The 19,794-nt window shown below is 46.8% G+C and overlaps 1 protein-coding gene across 2 annotated transcripts in view; it reads left to right on the forward strand.

The window, feature by feature from the left end:
• LOC147885385 (uncharacterized) overlaps positions 1-19,794 on the forward strand; it is a 183,182-nt gene that overhangs the window by 149,997 nt on the left and 13,391 nt on the right. The window contains exons 13-14 of one of the 2 annotated variants that reach the window (XM_087396618.1): positions 3,110-3,161; positions 3,255-3,341. In XM_087396618.1, coding sequence (XP_087252744.1) covers positions 3,110-3,161; positions 3,255-3,341 — 139 coding nt within the window. The remainder of the gene's footprint in view (positions 1-3,109; positions 3,162-3,254; positions 3,342-19,794) is intronic. The other variant, XM_087396619.1, reaches the window with a different exon arrangement.

Here is a 19,794-nt window from a genome sequence, read left to right on the forward strand (position 1 = left end):
TCCCTGATGTCTGCTCGTGAAGGGGCGTAGCCAATGACTCTCCCATAAACGGATGTCTGGGAGAAGTTTGTGGCGGCCTGTTTCACCAAGGGAACCTGATGCTCTGTCAGTGTTATGCGGTAGGCTGATGGAGGGGGGGGGGGGTCTGTCTGGGCCACCGGTTCCGGGCTCATGGCCGCCATACCGCACCGACAAACTGCGAATGCTCCAAAAGGCGGGGGAATGAAAAGGAAATGGCAGAGACGAAGGAGGGGGGAGTGGTATGGAGGTGGGGGAGGAAAGAGGGAGGGATGGAGAGGTACGGGGAAGTGGGAGGGGGAGAGGTGGTGGAGAGGGAGCGAGTGGCGGAGGGGGAAGGAAGGAGGAGGGAGGGGGGGGGGCAGCGCAGCGCTGGGCGGGGAAGACGAGGAGGGAAAGGGAGGGGGTATGGCAGCGCAGCGCGAGAGGGGGTGGGGGAGGAGAGGCGAGGAAGGAGGGGAAAGGGGGGGGGGCAGCGTTGCGCAGCAGCGGGGAGGGGGAGGAGGGGGCGGGGGGGTGGTAGCGCAGCGCGAGGGGGGGGAGGCGGGGAGAGGACGGAGGGGCGGAGAATGGAGGAGGATTAGCTATTTGTTAGGTCTACTGCCCTTTAATTTATTGAAGGCCAGTTTCAGTTTTCCTTGGATTTCCCTTTGACTCCGTTGTATGTGAAATATAAATGTAGTTGTCCATGTAGATCTTCCAATCTTTTGTATGGCATTGATGTGCCTAATTATACAAGCTATGCAGCTCGTCCCCATCAGTGATAATCTTGTTTGGATGCACAAGTATCCCAACAATTCATTAGCTTCTTTATTTGTACACCAGTTGTGAGTATGTGGCTTCCCATCTAACTTTGATGTCTCTTGCATTGTACATTGACAATTCAGTATCTAGTTTGGAGATCCAGCCCTCTTTCGTTTAATACTATAGTCCTAGAGTCAGTTTCTATCATCTTAGAGTGCACCAACGGACTATCAAGGTTTTGTATGATGCTCACATTGGTCTCTTTAGACATATTACTTTGTCAATCTTTGTAATAGATGAGTGCTTATATGACTGTATGTGATTATGTCAATTTACTGTGTGATAGCCACAGGGAGTTTTGAATTGGGAAGACATTTATATGGCTCACTTGGTAGGATGAGATATTATCTCATGTCATTAGATTGGCATCTAGGCATTTGGAGTTCTTACAACCTTTCCTTCATCTTAAAACTAAACAGCAAAGGTTATTAGTCGACCTTCCTCTTTTAGGCATGTAATGTTCAGATAAGGCACTTTGTTAATGCTCTTTTAGGGATTGCAGTTGCCATTCTATTGTGCTATGCAATGCATTTTATGTTCAAAGTTTCTATTAGGGGAATTTAGGATATGGCTGGCGTCATGGGCAGGGAGCATCTGCAAATTGCATTGAGAAGGTAAAGGTGCTCCAAGATGGGGGCAATGAATTGGGTTTTATGGGACTTTTGACTTACATGTGTCTCTCATGACATCAAGTATTGCGAATGAAGGCATAAATTACACGTCTTGGAGGTTTGTGCAAGTTTTGTAGCTTGATCCCTAGGGATACTCTAGCTTTTCAAGGGCATCATCATAATCTTGAACCAGGTCTTTTGAATACAAGGGCCGTTGCTTTGCCTAATCCGGCCATTTTTGGCTATGTGGAGGGTGCAATGTTCTTTGAACCAATAAAGTTGGATTGCCATTTGTTTGGCTTGCAAATTAGTTAACTTGTCTTCAAAGTAAGGAAGATCTTTCAAAAACGTCTAGCACATTGCTCACATAATATTTTTAAAATACGCCTCTTTAGCAAGATGTTCTTTCACGTCAATCAATGTTTGAGAGCACCTTTGATTTTTGCCAATTGTGCTACAATGTCCAATGGCAAAATACTTTATAGGTGGCATCTGGTATAATGCTGCCCAGTGTGTAGTATCATTATAATATATCGGTATGGTAAAATGCCTAATACCACTGATATATTTCCTGGGTTACGAAGCCATCACTAAACACACCATAATTCATGGCTACTAATGTGATTATGTGATCATGGATGCTATCTAGTTAAAAATCTATGTTATTACATGATTTTCTTTCGATGAAGAAAAAGACTCTTCTAGAGGTTCTGGTAGAGGCAAAGGAGTCATGGGTTAGGCCTGAGAAGCCACAAGCAACAAAGGGCAAGAGATCTACCTTGAAGTTTTTGGCAAAGCAAGTAGAGTTTACCATTGCTTGAAGGGTGTGGTAAATGATGCTTACAAAGACCAAGGTTTGTGGAAAGCAATTGCTAGATACACGGATTATGCAGGATGTGGTAAATGATGCCCACCAAGCCCACAAGATTTGAGGAAAGCCACTGCTGCTCAGTGTGAAACAGATTCTTGTAACATTATCATTAATTATTGCATGCAAATTGCATTTTGTCCGTTGTCTTGCAGTCAACTCCATTCTTAGATGCTTGCTCTAGCTGGGGCAATCTACGTTTGAATCATTGATACCTTGAAAGAGCTAATAGGTTGAGCCTCTTTTTGTCTAGAGCATTAGAATACTGGACTATGAAATACTGGATATTTAATGTAATAGATCTATTTTGCCTGTTGGCCTCTAGCAGACGTGGATGTACTAAGTTTAAAAGATATCTTGTCCTGAAGTGATGGCACTAGGATGCAATTCCCTTCTTAATTCTTTTTGGTTGATCAGTTTTTGAGCTGGGACAATGATGTACCTACATGATTGGTCTTTTTGTTTTTATGTATTTACAACAGAAAACTTTACTTAGATGAGTCAAAGTTTTGAAGGTATCTCTCTTTGTACCTACATGATTAGTTTTTTTGTTTGTAAGTACTTACAACAGAATATTTGACTTTGCTGTGTCAAATTTTTGAAGGTATCTCTCTTTGTACTACACGGATTAACATATTTAAAGAACATGATTGGTTTAGGGTTTACAAACGAATACTTTACCTTGCTTAGTTATCTTAGTTTTGACTCTTCTAACTACTACATGGATTAACATATTTAAGGAACAAAAGAAGTTTTAGCACATGTTTCTGCACTTGCATTATCCTAATCGCTTAAAATATTTCTTCAGGGGTTCAAAGTACGACGTGGACCCCAATGTATGCCTTTGGGACACTGTGATGGTATGCCCTTGTCATATGGTCTCTATAGAAGCTTATTTTTTTAGTTATAATAATTGGGAAAGTGTGGTACATGAATATGTGATGTTTGTGCAGCTTGGATTTTTGGCGTATAAGGATTGCGAATTAGTTCTTGGAAAAAAAGACATGTTAGCAAAGGCTTTAGAGAAACTTCTTGTTGAGGTAAAGATAGCGGAGATACTAAACACTCAGGAAACTTTCAAAAAATTTCAAATTTGATGCTTATCACTAACTGGTTTAAGAGATTGCATTGACAAGAAACACCATTCTCTCTCTCTCTCTCTCTCTCTCTCTCTCTCTCTATATATATATATATATATATATATATATATATATCCGTACAGCTCTTCTCCATCGGTATAGTTCTTCTTCTCCGTCCATACGCAGGCCTAGCCTGCGTAGGGCTTAGGCACTTAGGTGTGAAACCCAGCCCGCACAAGGCTCAGGTGTGCAAATAGCGTAGGGTCTAGGCGCACAGGCCTAGCCCATCCAGTAGTAGATCTCTAGGTGGTGCAGGCAGCTCCAGGCCACAGCAGCAGGTCGGAGCAGCAGGACACAACAGTAGGTCGCGGGAAGCTTCATCTCCAGCCTGTAGGTCTTCGTCAGCACCTTCCCTTTTGTTCTATCTCAACTTCGAGGTGGGCTGAAACCCCTTGCCTGGCTCGAGGGTTAGTTAAGCTTGGGGTCTTGCAGATATGGCCAATATGAAGTGGCCTAGCCTCTCCTCCAAATTCCCTTCCCCCTCTACTCCAACGGCTCTAGGTCATAGAATACAATATTCTACAGTTGCAGCTAAAACACCCTCTGCATACGCACAGGTATATCACAAAGGAGTTCTAAAGCGACCTATCCATGAGCATATTTTTAATTTACAGCAGATGTCTGATAGTTAAAGATGCAGTTGGGAGCTGTGACAGTTAAACTTTAGGCTTTTGAAGGGCCTGGCAAGAAGGCAATCATAGATGAAGTCATGAAAGCATGTAAGGCTTCTCCTCCCACCCCTCAACTAGTCTCTACAATTTTATTTTATTTTTTCAAGAAAATTACTTCATTAAGTATGAATGAAAACTGCGAGAGCAAGCTTAAATGCAGGAGTACATCATGCAATGCATGAGGAAAAAACAGCTCAAAGTGAGCTAATAAAGAACCAAGGCGGAGGCTGAAAATGCCATCTCAACCCTGAAGGGAACTCAGAGAAGAAAGGAGATCCCCTCCAAACTCTGAAAAAAGTAACTCTCCTGGCAGTGGCTGCTTTGGAGGATCCCTGCATGCTCGCCCAAATGGCCATCAAAGTGTGTACTGTGTCAGTCCAAATACTTGCCATAGTCTGGGAAGGGTGAACTTGGATACCCTCCATCGCCTCTGTACACCTGGCTCTGCAAATATGCCAAGCTGCAATGCTAGCCAAAATCTCCCAAGACGTGTCTACTGAGGCATGAGTAGCTCTGAAAGGAGTGAGGGAAACAAGACTCCACTGAATGTTGCCGTACAATGAAAGTTGGATCTGGATCATGTCCCTCGAAAAACACCTGTGGGCCAGTAACAGATAACCAAGCCACTGAACCCCAGGTCATATAGAAAGGTGCTATATGATATAGAAAGGTCCTAGCAACACCTTTCCAGATCCTCCTCGCCTATCTACACTCCCAAAGGCAATGATGAACGGACTCAACTGCCATGTGACAACGAGGGCAAGTAGGGTTAGCCCCAAACCTGGATCTCCATAGGTTCACTGCAATCCCTCGATGAATAGAAAGCCAAAAGAAAAGAGTGATCTTTCTATTCCTAAGGGATTTCTAGAGCCTACGTCAAAAGTTCTTCTGCACAGCTGCGGAAATCTGAAAACTATCCCAATGTGGCACTCTGGAGGGCCTCCAACCTCTACTGCTGAGCTGAAATCTCCGGGCATTTCTAACTGTATAGCGAAAGAAGGGAAAGCTCTTCTCTCGGTGCCCCTCATCAATCCATTCCCACTCCCCTGGGTCCCACTGCAAGAGCCTAATAGGGGAACCACCATACAGCCAGAGTCTCCAAGACCCTAGCGCAAGGAGAATAGGATCAGGATCAAGATACCACTGTGAATCCCTGCCCCACTCCATGAATCGTGCAATCCTAATAGGCTGAAATGCAACCTCCAAAAGAATATCATTAGAAGATCTGATAAGTCTGCCTCTCGACTGAACATCAAAGACAAGGGTATCCTCATGTGCATCCTGTAATGCAATGACCTGTAAAGGAATGCCCGTCCCTGAGAACGCTCTCCACCAAGTGGACTCTGTAAGCGGCATGTCATCTGTGTCAATCCACTCTGGCGGAATGGCTGCCTGTATCTACTGTATCCTGAGTGCACTCCATCTGAGGTGGCCAACTGCTAAAAGTTTCTGATCCTCTAGAAGTCTCATAAAGGCCTGCCAAGCAGCTACAGTAGAGGCAGGTCCCCTCTCCCATCTAGACCACTGCATATAATGTGACACTCCAAGTGGCTTGCCATGATGATCCAAAATCGAGTCATTCCACATGACTGGCTGCCTTTGAATCTGTTCACGAGAAGTGGGTGGAACTCTGCGAAGTGTGTTTTTGAAGCAGCCCCAAGCTTTCAGAATAGTAGCCATGAGAGGGGAAGGGGGGGATTTGAGATGGGCTGAAGTAAAGATCCATCTGCTGCTGTCCAACCAATCTCCCCATGAGAAGGGGTGCAAGACTGAATGTTACGTGAGAAAAAATTCTTCCAGGGCTCCTGTCCAAGCATCAATCCACGTACTACAAACTTGTAGAGCAAGGCCATACACTGCAAGCTCGGGTCAATAATATTGAGACCCCCTTCTCCTGTGGGGAGAATGAGGGTCTCCCAAGCCACCCTGGCTACAACGTCTGAGGTGCTATCTAAACCGCTCTATAGGAAGTTCATGGTAGGTCTCATGAGCTGAGCGATACAATCTCTAGATTTGCACCAACATGAGCAAACAAACGAAGCAGTGGCCAACAATACCTGGTTCACAACCACAACTCTGGATGCAAGGTCAAGTTTGGCTGAACTCCAAAAGATGAGTTTCCTCCTAATACTCTCCAACACAGGAGCGAACTGTTGTGCCGGAGAGATGCCCAAGCCAACCTAGCATCCTAGATATCTGAGGGGGACTCCCCTCTGAATCCAAGTGAACCCTATGTCAATCCCCTAGACTGAAGTGTCCTCATCACTGATCCAAAAGCCATTGGATTTGTTCCAATTAATGTGTGCATCTTGCAGAAATCCACAAAGCAACAATAAACCCGCTGCAATGCAAAACAAATCCAATGTTGTCCTGAATGAATTCAGTATCTGTGGAGTGGCATCCAAAAATAGAGCCGTGTCATCTGCCAACTCACTGTCTAAGAGCTCATCCTCTTGCCTCAGAGGAAGCATGAGCCCTACGATTCCAGCTTGAGCTTTAATGTAATACCTCATAGCCTCAGCCACAAAAAGGAATAAAAAGAGGGCTAGGGGGCAACCCTAACGGACTGATTTGGTAATCTCAAACCTGTCTCCCCTGACTCCACCAATAAGAACCTGGCTGTGGGCTGATCTGTAGAGGGTTGACACCCCTCTGATCCATGCATTTGAGAAGCCAAAGTGAGTAAGTGTGCCCTCCAAAAAGTCCCAGTCTACCCTGTCATAAGCTTTCGCAAAGTCCAAGAGTAGAATGGCCAGCCTTTGGCCATTATGCATGGCCCACTCCGACGACGAAGCCTCCCAAAACGAGAGGATGTTATCAAAGATGCTCCTGCCATGCACAAAACCCGTCTGTGTATCATGGATGAGATCTAGTAGAAAGGGTTGCAGACGAAGGCTGATAGCTTTAGCTAGGATTTTGTACAAGGTACCCAGCAAGGTAATCGGTCTTCACCAGTGAGACACTAAATTCCTGCAACCCCCTTTCGAAATCAAATGAATGAGGCCCTCCATAAGTGAGTCGGGCATCTCACCCGAGTTCCATACACCCTACAGGGCTGAGGTAATATGATCCCCGATGTGTTCCCAAAAAGTAATAAAAAATAAGGGTAAGTCCATCTGAACTAGGACACTTGCCCTTCTGAAGGGTAGAGAGCTGAACTCTACATCGGTAAAGGGTGCATCAAGTGAAACAATCATATCCCCTATCACCAACCCAGGTAAGTGTCGCCAAATAACCACTCTAGCATCATCTGTGGCCTGAGTGTCTGGATATGCTGTAACAAGGGAGGCATAGAAATCGGTGGCAACCTGCAAGACGGCCTCTGGATGTCTCTGAAGAACTCTGCCTGAGTTAACAAGCTGTGAGACGCTCTCCCTACTATGTCTGGGGCCAAGAGTAGAGAAGAACTGCTTGTTGACCCTACCTCCCTTCTGTGTCCAAAATGACTCTCTGGTGCGAAAGGCATACTTTGCTCTCTGATCTAAAAGTGACTGCTGCTGAGCCCTTGCTATAGCAAGGCGCTCCTGAATCCAAGCATCTATAGGCCTCTTCTGCTCCTCCCTCTGGAGGGCAGCCAACTGCTGGCAGATACCTATCTCATGCCTGAGGATCTCACCCCTTCTGATACGACCAACTGAAAGATAAAAGTTACTGATATCAAAGAGGGCTACGGCTAAGTCTGAAGGAGAAAGCTGCCCATCCTGCAAATGAGATACCCAGGTTCTCAACACTATCTCTGTAAGGCCCTCCTTTGCATAGAAAGAATTTGGAATCCTGATACTGGCAGAGCGGCGCCTCACATGGGAATCTGAGACCATCAAAACCACTGGAAAATAATCGGATGTGGACACCCCAGGTGCAATGTAAACAATACCACCTGTGTCAAGAGCCCAATCATCCACATAAAATCTGTCAATCCATGCATGTATAGGCATCTGCAATCTCCTGTTCGACCAAGAAGACAGGAGAGAATGTGGCTGAATGTGAAAAGCATCATCATGCCAAGCATCCCTGCCGCTGTACTGAAAAAGGAAGGCATCCCACGCTGCTCTCTCTGGGGAGTAAAGGCCACCTTCCCTACCACCCCTTTTGTCAGAGGGCATTTCAACCATGTTGAAATCGCCCCCTATAATCCAAGCATTTGCAATATGTGACCAAGAGAGCAGTTCCTTCCAAAAAAGAACACGATCCCCTCTAGAATTGGGTGCATAAAGGTTTAAGAGACCAACCTTATGCCCATCAATCAAAAGTATAATCCACTGAGCTCTGGAAGGGATTATGATCCCGTTTCCAATCACCAAGGGGAGTATAGAGGAAGAAATAGAAATGCAAGTACCTCCCCTGGTGCCCAAGGCAGGTGACCAAAAAGTGTGGCCTGAAAGAATCTTACCCGACGTGGAACAATCCCTGGCATTCAATTTGTGTTCTTGAATCATCAGAATGCCCAAGGGACCCCCAGTAACACTTGGATGAAGTTGGTTATGAATCAGCTGCATGCGGCAGCGGTGAGGTACACCCCCGAGGCCCTGAATGTTCCAACTAACAATCCTCATGTGCGAAAGGACGAGGCCGGATGGAAGATCCTACCCAACCTAGTAGCGGAGAAAGCCCTCCCTTGCGAAAAATTTCTCCTATCAAGAGGAGGGAAGTCAACTGGGGAAAGCACACACCCCCTGCTGAGGGTGAAACTCTGTCTTGGAAGATATGCTCCCCAAGCGTGGAGGGAACGAAGTGCTCTGTCTCAAACTCAGCCAAGTTTGCCAGAACTGAAAATGAATTCCTGCGAAGTACCTCTGGCGCTGCGAAGAAGTACCTCTGGCACAAGAGTGTGAAGGAGCCCTACGGAATGGAACCAATAACCCCCTTATCTCTGTTAGGTGTAGGCAAACGTGGCAACATCTGCATGACCTCAGCCACAATTCTATCATTCTCCTCAAGTAAAGCACGGGCCTCTACAGAAAGGTTCTCCCTAGATGAGCGCTCTTGCATCTAAATAGGGTTAGGAGTAGTCTCATCTGCACATGGAACTAGGACAGGGATGTCTCCTACCTGAAGAGGCGGGTCCGCGGCCCTGTCAGTGATAGCATGAGGTACTGGCTCACCAACTCTGACAGGCACCCAACGGGGATGACCGAAGCAAGACGTGTTGATTGTCCTATACGCGCTGTAGAAGTACCAGGACGAGAGGCTGATGGTCTTGGCTGTGAAGTCGAAGGTCTAGCAGGGCGTGAGGCGGTAGGAACTGGTCGTGAAGAAGGTCCAGGTTGGGTGAAGCTATGAGGCGCACCCGTGGATCTTTTTGGTCTTTTTTTTTTCCTTGGCAATCTCTGGCAAAGTGCCCAAGGGTCATGCAAATCTACACTGATCTTGTCTCCCTGCAATCTCGACTCTCTCTCTGAAGGAGGAGCCATCTGGACGCTGAAGCATAATGTGGTCATCCGAGATGTTAGGGTCAGAGACAATGACCCTAACACACGGTACCCCATCAGACTTGATTGCCTCTGCTGCTAAAGTAGGCATCTCAGGGAGAGGGGGGGTCTCAGTAACCACTCCAAAGGCGGCTCCAATGGAATGTAGCAGTCGATGGTACACCTGAGGAAGGCTTCGAAATCTGATGAAGATTGACGCCGTCCGGTTGTCTTCCTCGACAAGATCAAACCCTAGTGAAAAAGGGGTTAGAAAAATCCTCCTGGAGCCCAGTGCTAGCAGACTAGCCTAAAGCACTGTATGTGCTGCCTCGGAGGAGTCAAAAACAATCTGGAAGAAACCTCACCCAAGCAGACAAACATCTGAGAAGTGCCCTACGAGGTCTCCAGGTAGAGCGGCGAGCATCTAGTCCTTGGCCTGTAACCTAGAAGGGTGGGACCCATGGATGTGAGCAAAGAGCGAAGTCGAGCTCTCCTGCTTTGTATCTTTTTTTAGCTGTTGCAACTCGTCTTTTGAGAAAATGATGGTTTTTGAGCCGGTAGAAGCGGCGGGGATTGGCTAAAGGCTGAGCCATCGTCAATCAGGGTGGAAAGGCCGACGCGAACACAGTTGAACTCCGTCCGACTAAAATGCTGCAAGGAAGAGGGTGAAGGCAGAGGAGAGTCTGAGATGAGGGTGCAGGCAGAAGGAGGGGATGAAGGGTGAAGAAGGTGAGGGTGAGGATGAAGGGAGGAAGAAGGGAGAGGAGATGGAGGAGGAGGGGAGGGGAGAGGTAGGCTGAAAGGGAGGGAGAGGAAGTGAGGGAGGCGGGGGGAGGGGGCGGGGGAAAGAGGCTGCACGGGTGAGGGGAGGAGGTGGGGGTAGGGGCTGAGGGGGCGAGGGAGGGGGGCGGGGGAAGGGGGGCTGAGGAGCAGGGGTAGAGGACGGGAGTAGAGGGTGGGGGTTGAGGGCGGGGGAGAGGAGCTGAGAAGCGGGGGGAGGGGACGGGGGTAGAGGGCGGGGGAGAGGGGCTGAGAGGTAGAGAGCAGGGAAGAGGGGCTGAGAGGCGGGGCTAGGGGGCGGGGGAGAGGGGGCTGAGCAGCGAGGTAGGGGGCGGGGGTAGAGGGCGAGGGAAGGGGGCTGAGAAGGCGGGGATAGGGAGGCAAGTTGGGGCTGAGGGAGGAGTCTCTCCAATTTAAGATTTCATTCACACTGAAGTACAAACGTTTAAAATGGAAGTCACTGTGGAGGTTGAGACAAAGGCAAATAAAACCGATATGCAAGAAGAGATCAAGGAACACGAAGCCTGATGTGAAAATGCATTGAAGATTCGAATAGGAGGACTCCCTGAAAATTAGTAGAAAGAGGACTCTTTTAGTGAAACCTTAGCACAAGTCAAAGCAGCCATGCCCAACATTGAATAGATGGTTGATGATGATGAAGATGGAGCAACGAATATCAAATATTCCAGAGGACATGTTGTCATCACACTCAAATCACGTAACTTAAATCTTAAGCTTGTCCGCCAATCAAACAAGTTGAAAGGAACAAAGGTATGGATAGTTGAGGAGCTCACACAAGCTCAATTGAAGAACAAAGCAACAGAAATAGCCAAAGTAAAGGCTGTCAGGAAAGATGGGAAATGGGCAGTATACTGTGAAGGCATAGCAGTTATTATCAGAGAATTTAAATGTAAACCAAAAGACTCTAAGCCTTAAACTGATGTACGGCCGATTATGTTTTTTTAAATTACTATGTAGTTACTCCAAGTAAATAGAGTTGCTTTTGCACTCTTTGGGAGCTGCCATTTGCCCTCCCCAAGATGATGTACTAAGAGGGTTTTGTGCTGTCTGATAGACCTGTTGGTCTTCTATGGACGTTATTAGACTCTCTCTCTCTCTCTCTCTCTCTCTCGTGCAATGACAGCTCACATGGCAGGGTCACCACCCAAAAATACCTCGGAGGTCTTGACTCACCTTAGCAAGATCTGTAGGCCTTGATTGAGAAAGTGGATAACCTCAAGACCACCAAGGTGACACTGATGATAGAGAAAACACATGTTGACAAAACACTCAATGAAATCAAGAAGCAAGGAGGGCGTATGCAAGATGAATGGAGAAAGGAGAGAAACAAGAAGGATGAGTGGGAGAAGGAGAAGGCAGCATGGAAAAACTGAAGAGACCAGCCTTAATGACAAAATGCAAGCCATGGGGACAGAAATACAGCAACTAAGAGACATGCAAATAACACCGGAAGGGGCACACAAGGCAATGGAAGAGCTGAAATCTGAGAATGACAAGCTCAAGAAGAAGATGGCAGCCTTGTAGACAACCATACAAGGAAAGCGTGCTGAGTTTACACAACAAATCACCAAAGGGGAAGTGGATATGTTAGAATGGAAGAATGTGGTTAAGAAAGGTGTGGTAGCGCCCAAGAAAGAGATTATCTCTGAGGCTCTAGAGGAAGAAAAGAGGAGCAGCAAGGTTTGAATGTCTTGGTCAGAGGCTTAAAAGTTTGAGATACCCCTATGTTAGATGCCACAACCTTGTTCACCAACCTCACATGCGAGATAGCATGGAGAGTTGCAAAGCCAAGGCCGCAACAAGACCCCTTATAATGAAATTCAGGACAGCAATGGACAGGTCTACCCTCATGAGCATGAGGGCAACCTTGAAAGGGACAAGAATATACTTGGATGATGACCTCACATTGCTATAGCAAGAGCATCGGAGAGAGGGAATGATGCGTCTTATGGCAGCAGGAGGTGCAGGTAAATGGGCTGTCTATAGAGATGGGAAAGTGATCATTAGAGAGAGAACAGAACGGGAGGAAAGAGAAGAAAGAGAAGAAGGGGAGGTGGACAGCACATGACAGTGTCAAAACCAGGAGCTGAGAATGGCAGTGTAGAACTGCAATGGTACCCTTTGGTCAGACCCTGGGGGTTTCTTGGAAACATACACCAGCAGAGACATGATCTTCTACACCAAGACCCATGAAATCCCGGAAAGAGGGCTGCCGACAGTGACAGGATATATTTGGGAATCGGACCACATGAAGGAGATGAGAGGAGACAGTGGGGTACAGGGTTCAGGAGGTGTGGCTGTCCTTTTCAAAGCACATCTCAGACCACTTATATCTGTGATCCGGAGAGAGGAGCACGCACGACACATGTGGGTGCAAGTTCAGCTACCAGACACACACGATTTTCATTGCAGTGTGTTACATTGCCCCAGACACATCATCCTATGCATGAGAAGTCACCACTGATGGGCACATCCCATATGAGACATGACATCATAGAGCTTTATAGGGGGACACTCTCCTCCTTGGTGACTTCAATGCACGTACTGGGAACAGACAAGTTGGCCAGCTAGATTTTGATGAGGATTCCTTCATAGTACCAGAGATGGATGCAGTAGAGCTGGGGATCGTGAGGCAATCGGAAGATGCAAATGCACTAGTGACAGCATATGGGAGGCATCTACTCGAGTTGGGGGCTATCCATGACTTGATCATATATAGCAAGCTCCGGAGATGGGCCATCATCTGATGGGCTCACTTGTTTCCCACATGGTGGAGGGAGAAGTACAGTGGACTATCTGTTGGGTCCACTAGCCTTTGCCCCATGAATACACGATTTTATTGTGCCTCCTCCTCCACTCAAGGCAGACCACTCATACCTTGCCTTATATACATCGGCCGCCATGCCATCCATGAGGGCCCCGCCGCCACCCACCCGCGTTCAGATCCATTTTGACTGTGCTCTTGACCCGATGTACGTGAGCCACCTGGCTTCTGATCTCCCAATCCTACTTGGAGAGGGTATGGACCTCGCACATGCATCAAATACCCTTGTCTCAGTGATATAGAATGTTGCCACTAGATCCTTTCCCGCGACTCGATTTGCACGTGTCCCACATGGAAAGATGCCCCAGAATCCCTGGTTTGACGATGAGTGCAGAGAGATGAGAGCCCACCTCACACGTGAGCGAGCACTGGGGCATTTGACTTCACCAGAGGCATAACGGATCTCACGCCGAGTGACACGGCGTAAGTAGCAAGCTTTCCTCATACATAGGATGGATGAGGTGATCGGATCCTCTCGCGGAGGAGATCCTACCACAGGATGAGGGCTCTTGTTAGAGGGGATGTCACTCATCCCCATCACAGATCCAATAGTTTGGCATGCATATGCATGGTCTCTCTATGATGTCCCGGGTTAGGCACCACCTGATATGTCCTCTATGCCCAGATCCACTTCTTGTCACTTGTTTACTGCACATAATGTACAGGCTGCTCTTCTTCGGCTTCATAACCGGAGACCCCCAGATCATGAGGAACTACGCGCTGAGCACTTTGCACATGAACAGTAGGTCTTGACCTCGATTCTAGCACAACTATTCAACCATGCCGTATACCATGGCTTCCTAGCTACTTGGAGTACATCCTTCATAGTACCGATACACAAGGCAGGGGATTCCATGTACACTAAGAACTACTGCACTCTTATGCGGCTGATCATTTTCCTAATCAGGTTTGTGTTGGGCTCTATCTGATTGAGATGCGACGACAAAGAGATGTATTGATGCGACAAACCTGAGAGCAACACGGATTGATGCCACGGGCCATCGAGATTTCTATACATCTAAGTCAGTTGCCGGTGAGGCTGAGGGAGAGGAGCTTGATGAGATGAGAGCATCATGGACTAGTAGCAGGAGTCCCCGCCACGATGCTGCCAGACGAGAGACACACACTTCACATGCGACACGGAGAGGGACCAAATCACGCATGATCGAAGGTCGGTCTACTTCGGCCCTCCTCAGAGGTGACCACCAGAGACGAGGCATCACCCTTGACGTAGCCAACCGGATCAGAGATCGAGGAGACCACGCCCTCCACCGCATCGAGAGACAGCTCGACAAACAAGAGTAGCAAAATATCTCAGAAGAGTATCAGGTGTGCTCAGAGCTAACGTCCCTAGTACCTGCCTACTATTTTGTTCACTAGCTTAGCACTTTAACACACTGCAAGGGCCTTAGTGAGCCCTTTGCTTTAGCCCCTAGTGGCTTGTATGAGTTACCTTTTGGTTTTGCACTTTGTCTCATAGACCCGCGAGGCTTCCTGCACACGTTAATACATCTTTCTTTTCTTTCTTTCTTTCTCAACATTGTTGGTCCATTGCTACTAGTATTGTGCTCTACGCTGCTCCTTGATCCACACATGTTGCATTGCTTCTCGCTGCTTTCCCTACTCCATGCTCCATCGCTTCACGCTGGTGTTGATCGATCCACCATTCCAGGCTGCTGGTCGTTGTGCAATCATTCCATCGCTCCAGTGGTGCCCTCTCGCTCCAACCTCCCATTCTTGCTGTCTCACTCCAGCCTCCCATTCCTACCTCTTGATGCTTCCCTCTTGGCATCGCTCCACCGCTGTGCCCAGTACAGCCACTATTCTTGATTTTAAGTTGGGTTCCTTATAACAGCTACACAACAGATACAACAACTTTTCTCATGGAGATGCATCACATGGAGGGCAGAGAGGTCGAGTAATAGGGACATATAGAGACCCTACAACATGATTCCCTCACAGCCGAGATAGTGACCGTTGATCTCCAGGAGGATGTAGACGAACTCAAACGATGTATAGAAATAGGCCTTGGGAGCATCCCCATCGTACAGGAAAGGGTGGCCATGAGGAGACAGTCATTGAGGAGATGGATGTTGTGAAATATGGGTTTGCAAAGACAACCGTTTCAGCCACCCTTTTTGAGCAGCAACTGTAGAGAGAGAGTAAGGCTCTCAATATTAGGGTCCTTAGGGTTAGACACACTAGCTCAGCCATTTCTTTTTTTTTTTTGCAAAAAAGAGACTTCTATTAAGTATTAAAGAAAACCATTAGAGCAAGCTCCATACGGGATACACCATGCAATGCATGAAAAGCCCAAGAGCCAAAAAGAAAGGATTGGGGCTGATAGTGCCATCTCAATCCAGTAGAAACCTCCGAGAAAAAGGGAGAACCCCTCCAAACTCGAAGAAATACAGTCCTCCTAGAAGAGGCTGCCCGTGAAGGGCCCACCATTTCAGACACACTAGCTCAGCCATTTCAGACACTATGACCTTTATGACTTCCACCTTGGAGTTATCAGAGCGTGGTGGTATGGTTCAAACTTACACAGTTAGGGGAAACGGGGAACGGAAACGGAAACATTTCGGGATTTCTGGGAGAGCTGAAACGGGGAAATGCCACGTCAGCAAGGGGGTTTTAGAAAAGGGGGTTTTGAGATGAGAACACACACATTTAGAATGCTACAGCCTACAGCTTGAAAGAGAGCCAAGGGTTGAAAGAGAGGGTTGAAACTTGAAAGTGGGGCCTAAAAGAGGAGGGAACAGAAGGCTGAAAGAGAGGGCTGAAAGTGGGGGCTGAAGGAGGGGGCTGGAGGGGAGTAGATGATGATGGAGGGCTGAAACAGCTTGCAGGAGAGAAAGGAGAGGAAAGGAGTGAATGGGGCTCAAGGAGGGCTGGAAAACCTTGAGGATGGAGAGAGTATGAGGCTGAAGGAGTGGAAGGAGGCCAAAATCAAAAGCAAAAAGACCAAAAACGTGGCTAGCGGTGAATTTCGCGTCATTTTGAGACCTAGCAGCCTGTGTTGTTTGAAATGGCCCATTTCAGGGCTCTGAAACGCGTTCAGAATGGCTGAAACATTTCAGCCAGCCGTTTCAAGGTCCTGAAACGTTTCAGACCCTGAAACGCGTTTCAGGAAACAGGGCTTCTCTGAAACGTGTTTCAGCGTAACTGTGGTTCAAAGACACCTAGGCTTTGTAGAGATATATACAATGATATGGTGGTGTAGTAGACTAGTACTTAGTCTATTTTAGAGTTTTTGTGTGCTCTAGTACTTCGACTATATATACCAAGTACTTGTACTTCATTTGGTTTAACATTCAGTTGGAGTTCACTTGTATTCACAACTCTTCTCCATTCTTGTTCCTACATGTGGTATCAGAGCTAGTCCTTCCAGCCCTGTCAGTTGCTTTCGTGTTCTCCCGCATGCTCCTGTTGCACTTCTGTTGCAGAGAAGAAGCTAGTTCTTGTGGGTCGACTCCTCTTTTGGCTGTCCTAAGCTCCCAAAAGCTTTGCGTGATCTCAAGCTTCAGTTCTGTTGCGAGATTTTGCATCAGGAAGCACTCTTCAGCTAGGCGACTTCGTTTTGCGTCATGCGCGCAGTTTTTTTAGGCAATTCTGGATATCCGAAATTCTGTAGCTACGTCGGGCAACCCGAAGGAGTTTTGATCAGTCGTGCTGGAGTTTTACTCCCCTTTCAAAGCTGTTCGTGCTCTCAAATTTTCATTATGAGCAACAAATCAGAAGATACCAACAATATCATTTACGTTTTGGTGATTTTTACTGGTTTTCGTAGAGTTCGCCTCTCCAGCTTGCCATTTGACTTGCCCACTTGCCTATTGCCTCTCCAAATCGCCACTTGCATCTCCAGGAGGTACAAGGACCACACACGATGCAAAGGCTGACCAAAGCATGCAAGATGGAGGTCCATCCCATCCCAGTTCTACTCTTCCTCCTCCTTTTTTTCCTCTTTCTATTTCAAGGCAAGCCACCTGAACATCAGAGGTTTTTTGTGATTGGTTGTGGGCATGTGATTCGACTTGGTGGTTTGACTTTTGCTCCTACTCAAGCTCAAGATCCTTGCTTCAGCTCATTTCAGCCTCTCCCAGTTGGTTCTTGCAGAAAGCATTGCACAGGTGTCGTGCAGATTGCATTGCATAGGTGTCAGTGCATTTGGGAGTGCAAGTCATTGCTCAGGTGTTGTGCATTTCTGAAGCCAAGTGTTGGCTGTAAGTTGATGCACTTTTGGATGCCTATTAAGCAAGAGTTTGCTATTGCATGGTGAGCCATTGTTTGGCTGAGATACAGGCTGATTTTTGGGGGCAGAAGCACATTGCTGTGGTTGGGGATAATTGTTTGGGGCAGATATATTGTGCTTGATTGCATTCTATATCCCGGATGGCGGGATTGAGGTTTGAGCAGAATTTTTGGGCAGAATTTTTGGGGCAGATTTATTGCTATTTCAGAGCAGCCACTATCAGTGAATGCCATTGCAGTGATTGCATAGCAATCTGTGGTTTTTCAGTTGTCCATTTGCTATCTTTTCCTTTGCAGGTACACTTGCCTTTATTTTTGAGCTTGCAATCATATCTCTCAATGAATACCATGACTGAAGCAGATAAGTTGGATGGACCCAACTATGCTTTGTGGTCATTTACACTCAAGAATATCTTGGTTGGAAAGGGCTTATGTGACATTGTGAATGGTGATGAGGCTAGACGTGCTGGATCTAGCACAAGTGCATCTTCTACTTCTGGCACTACCACTTAGTCTTGTACTACCGCTCCCACGGAGGATCATAAGAGGTTTGAACGCAGGGATGCCCAAGCTTTGTCTTTGATTGCATTGTCTGTGAAGACACATATTAAATCCACTATCAAGTCTTGCAAGACTCCAGAGGCAGCTTGGGATAGATTGAAAAGTATGTGGAATGTGAAGAATGAGGCAAGAAGCATTGCTTTGAATAATAAGCTCAATGACTTGTCTATGCAGGAAGGTCAGACTATTTCAGCTCATATTGCAAAGATTACTGACATTCCGGATGAGCTCACAACTATTTATTAGGATATAGAAGACAAGAAATCGGTCTCTATCACCCTCAATAGTCTGGCACCCTCATATGATACGTTTGTTACTTCCTTGACCATTAGGCTCAGGGCTGCTCCACTCAGTTTTGAGGAGTTAGTCGGCTTGCTCTTACGGGAAGAACGCGGACTTCCAATTCAGCCCATTCCTCTGGTCAGTGATTTGGTCATGCTTGTTTTTTATGTCAAGACATCATACTCACTGGCAGTAATTTGCAGCAAATTGCAGCAGTGCAGTCCGTCTTGTGTCAGACTTTTGACATGACAAATGTGGGCCTCTTACACTATTGTCTTGGCATTTAATTTTAGCAAATCCAAGAGGGGATTTCTATGTCACATTACTCTTGACTACCGGTGATATCAAACACGCAACTCTTAGCTACACAATGGTTGTGAGCCAAAGCTCATGAGGGGGTATGTATTAAGATATATTGCACACATGATTGGTACTCTAGCCCCGATCTTTGCAAAGCTACTCAATGAAGGGGTTTGCACCGGTTCCTCCCACGTGTGGACCCTTGACACCATTATCCCAAGCCACAAGGCATGAGATCGTATAAGTCGAAAAAACTACAGGACCATCATGATCGGACATGTTATGTCCAAGATTTGTGCAGTAGCACTTGACACACGTGTTAGTCAAGAGGCGGATTGTGAGGGATTCAGAGCACAAGGACAGGGAGGCTTTCAGGCAAATCATGCTTACATTAGACCACATCTTCACATTGAGAGCTTTCATTGAGGAGCATGGAAGCATAGAGTTTATACCTGCTTTGTGGATTTTTGCAAAGCGTTTGACTCTGTACCATGATCTTGACTATTCAGATGAGTACTTGATCTAGGGTACAATCATGACATCATCTAGGCTGTTCAGACACTATATAAGTGGGTATCAGGTAGAGTCAAGACATCGGCTAGGTGGACAGAGACGACCATGAGCACGATTGGGATCAAACAAGTTTTTTGGTTATCACTGACCTTTTTTGGTCTATACATCAACGAGCTCGAGCCCTTCATCACGCGTGTGGGAGGTGCTGGCCCTCCCTTAGCTGGCTCCTTGATCCTGATTTTACTACACGCAGACGTGTGGTCCTATTCTCCTTCTCAACCAAGGCCTTAGTACAACGTGTGATTTTTTTCCCCCAATGAAAGAGACATGTGATTTGAAGGTCAACTTGGGTAAAACCAAGGTTATGATCTTCAACAAATTCCGAGCATCCGTACATTGAGAGCAAATTTAGCTTTGACTAGGCACCCGTGGAGATTGTTGCATCCTATACATTTTTTGGATTTTTCTTCTCAGGCCCAATCTTCATGATGCAACCAGCTATGCAGGCTCATTTGAGGAAAGGATATGCTAGCTAGACTTGAGCGTCAGTGCTTTCACTCGCAGTTCTAGGACAAATCTCTTATGTTTGATTCGCTTGTCCATCCAATTGGGATGTACAACAGTCCCTTTTGGGAGACAGACATGTCGGAGAAAGCCACATAGAGGAACTTCGAGTTCTGCTTCTTGCTTGAATGATCCTCAACAAGCCATCGATGCCTCAGCAGATCATACTAGAAGAGTTT

Source organism: Dipteris shenzhenensis, chromosome 25 (assembly GCF_047967505.1).
Source record: "Dipteris shenzhenensis isolate YYH24624 ecotype China chromosome 25, Dip_SZ_1.0, whole genome shotgun sequence".
Lineage (NCBI taxonomy): Eukaryota > Viridiplantae > Streptophyta > Polypodiopsida > Gleicheniales > Dipteridaceae > Dipteris > Dipteris shenzhenensis.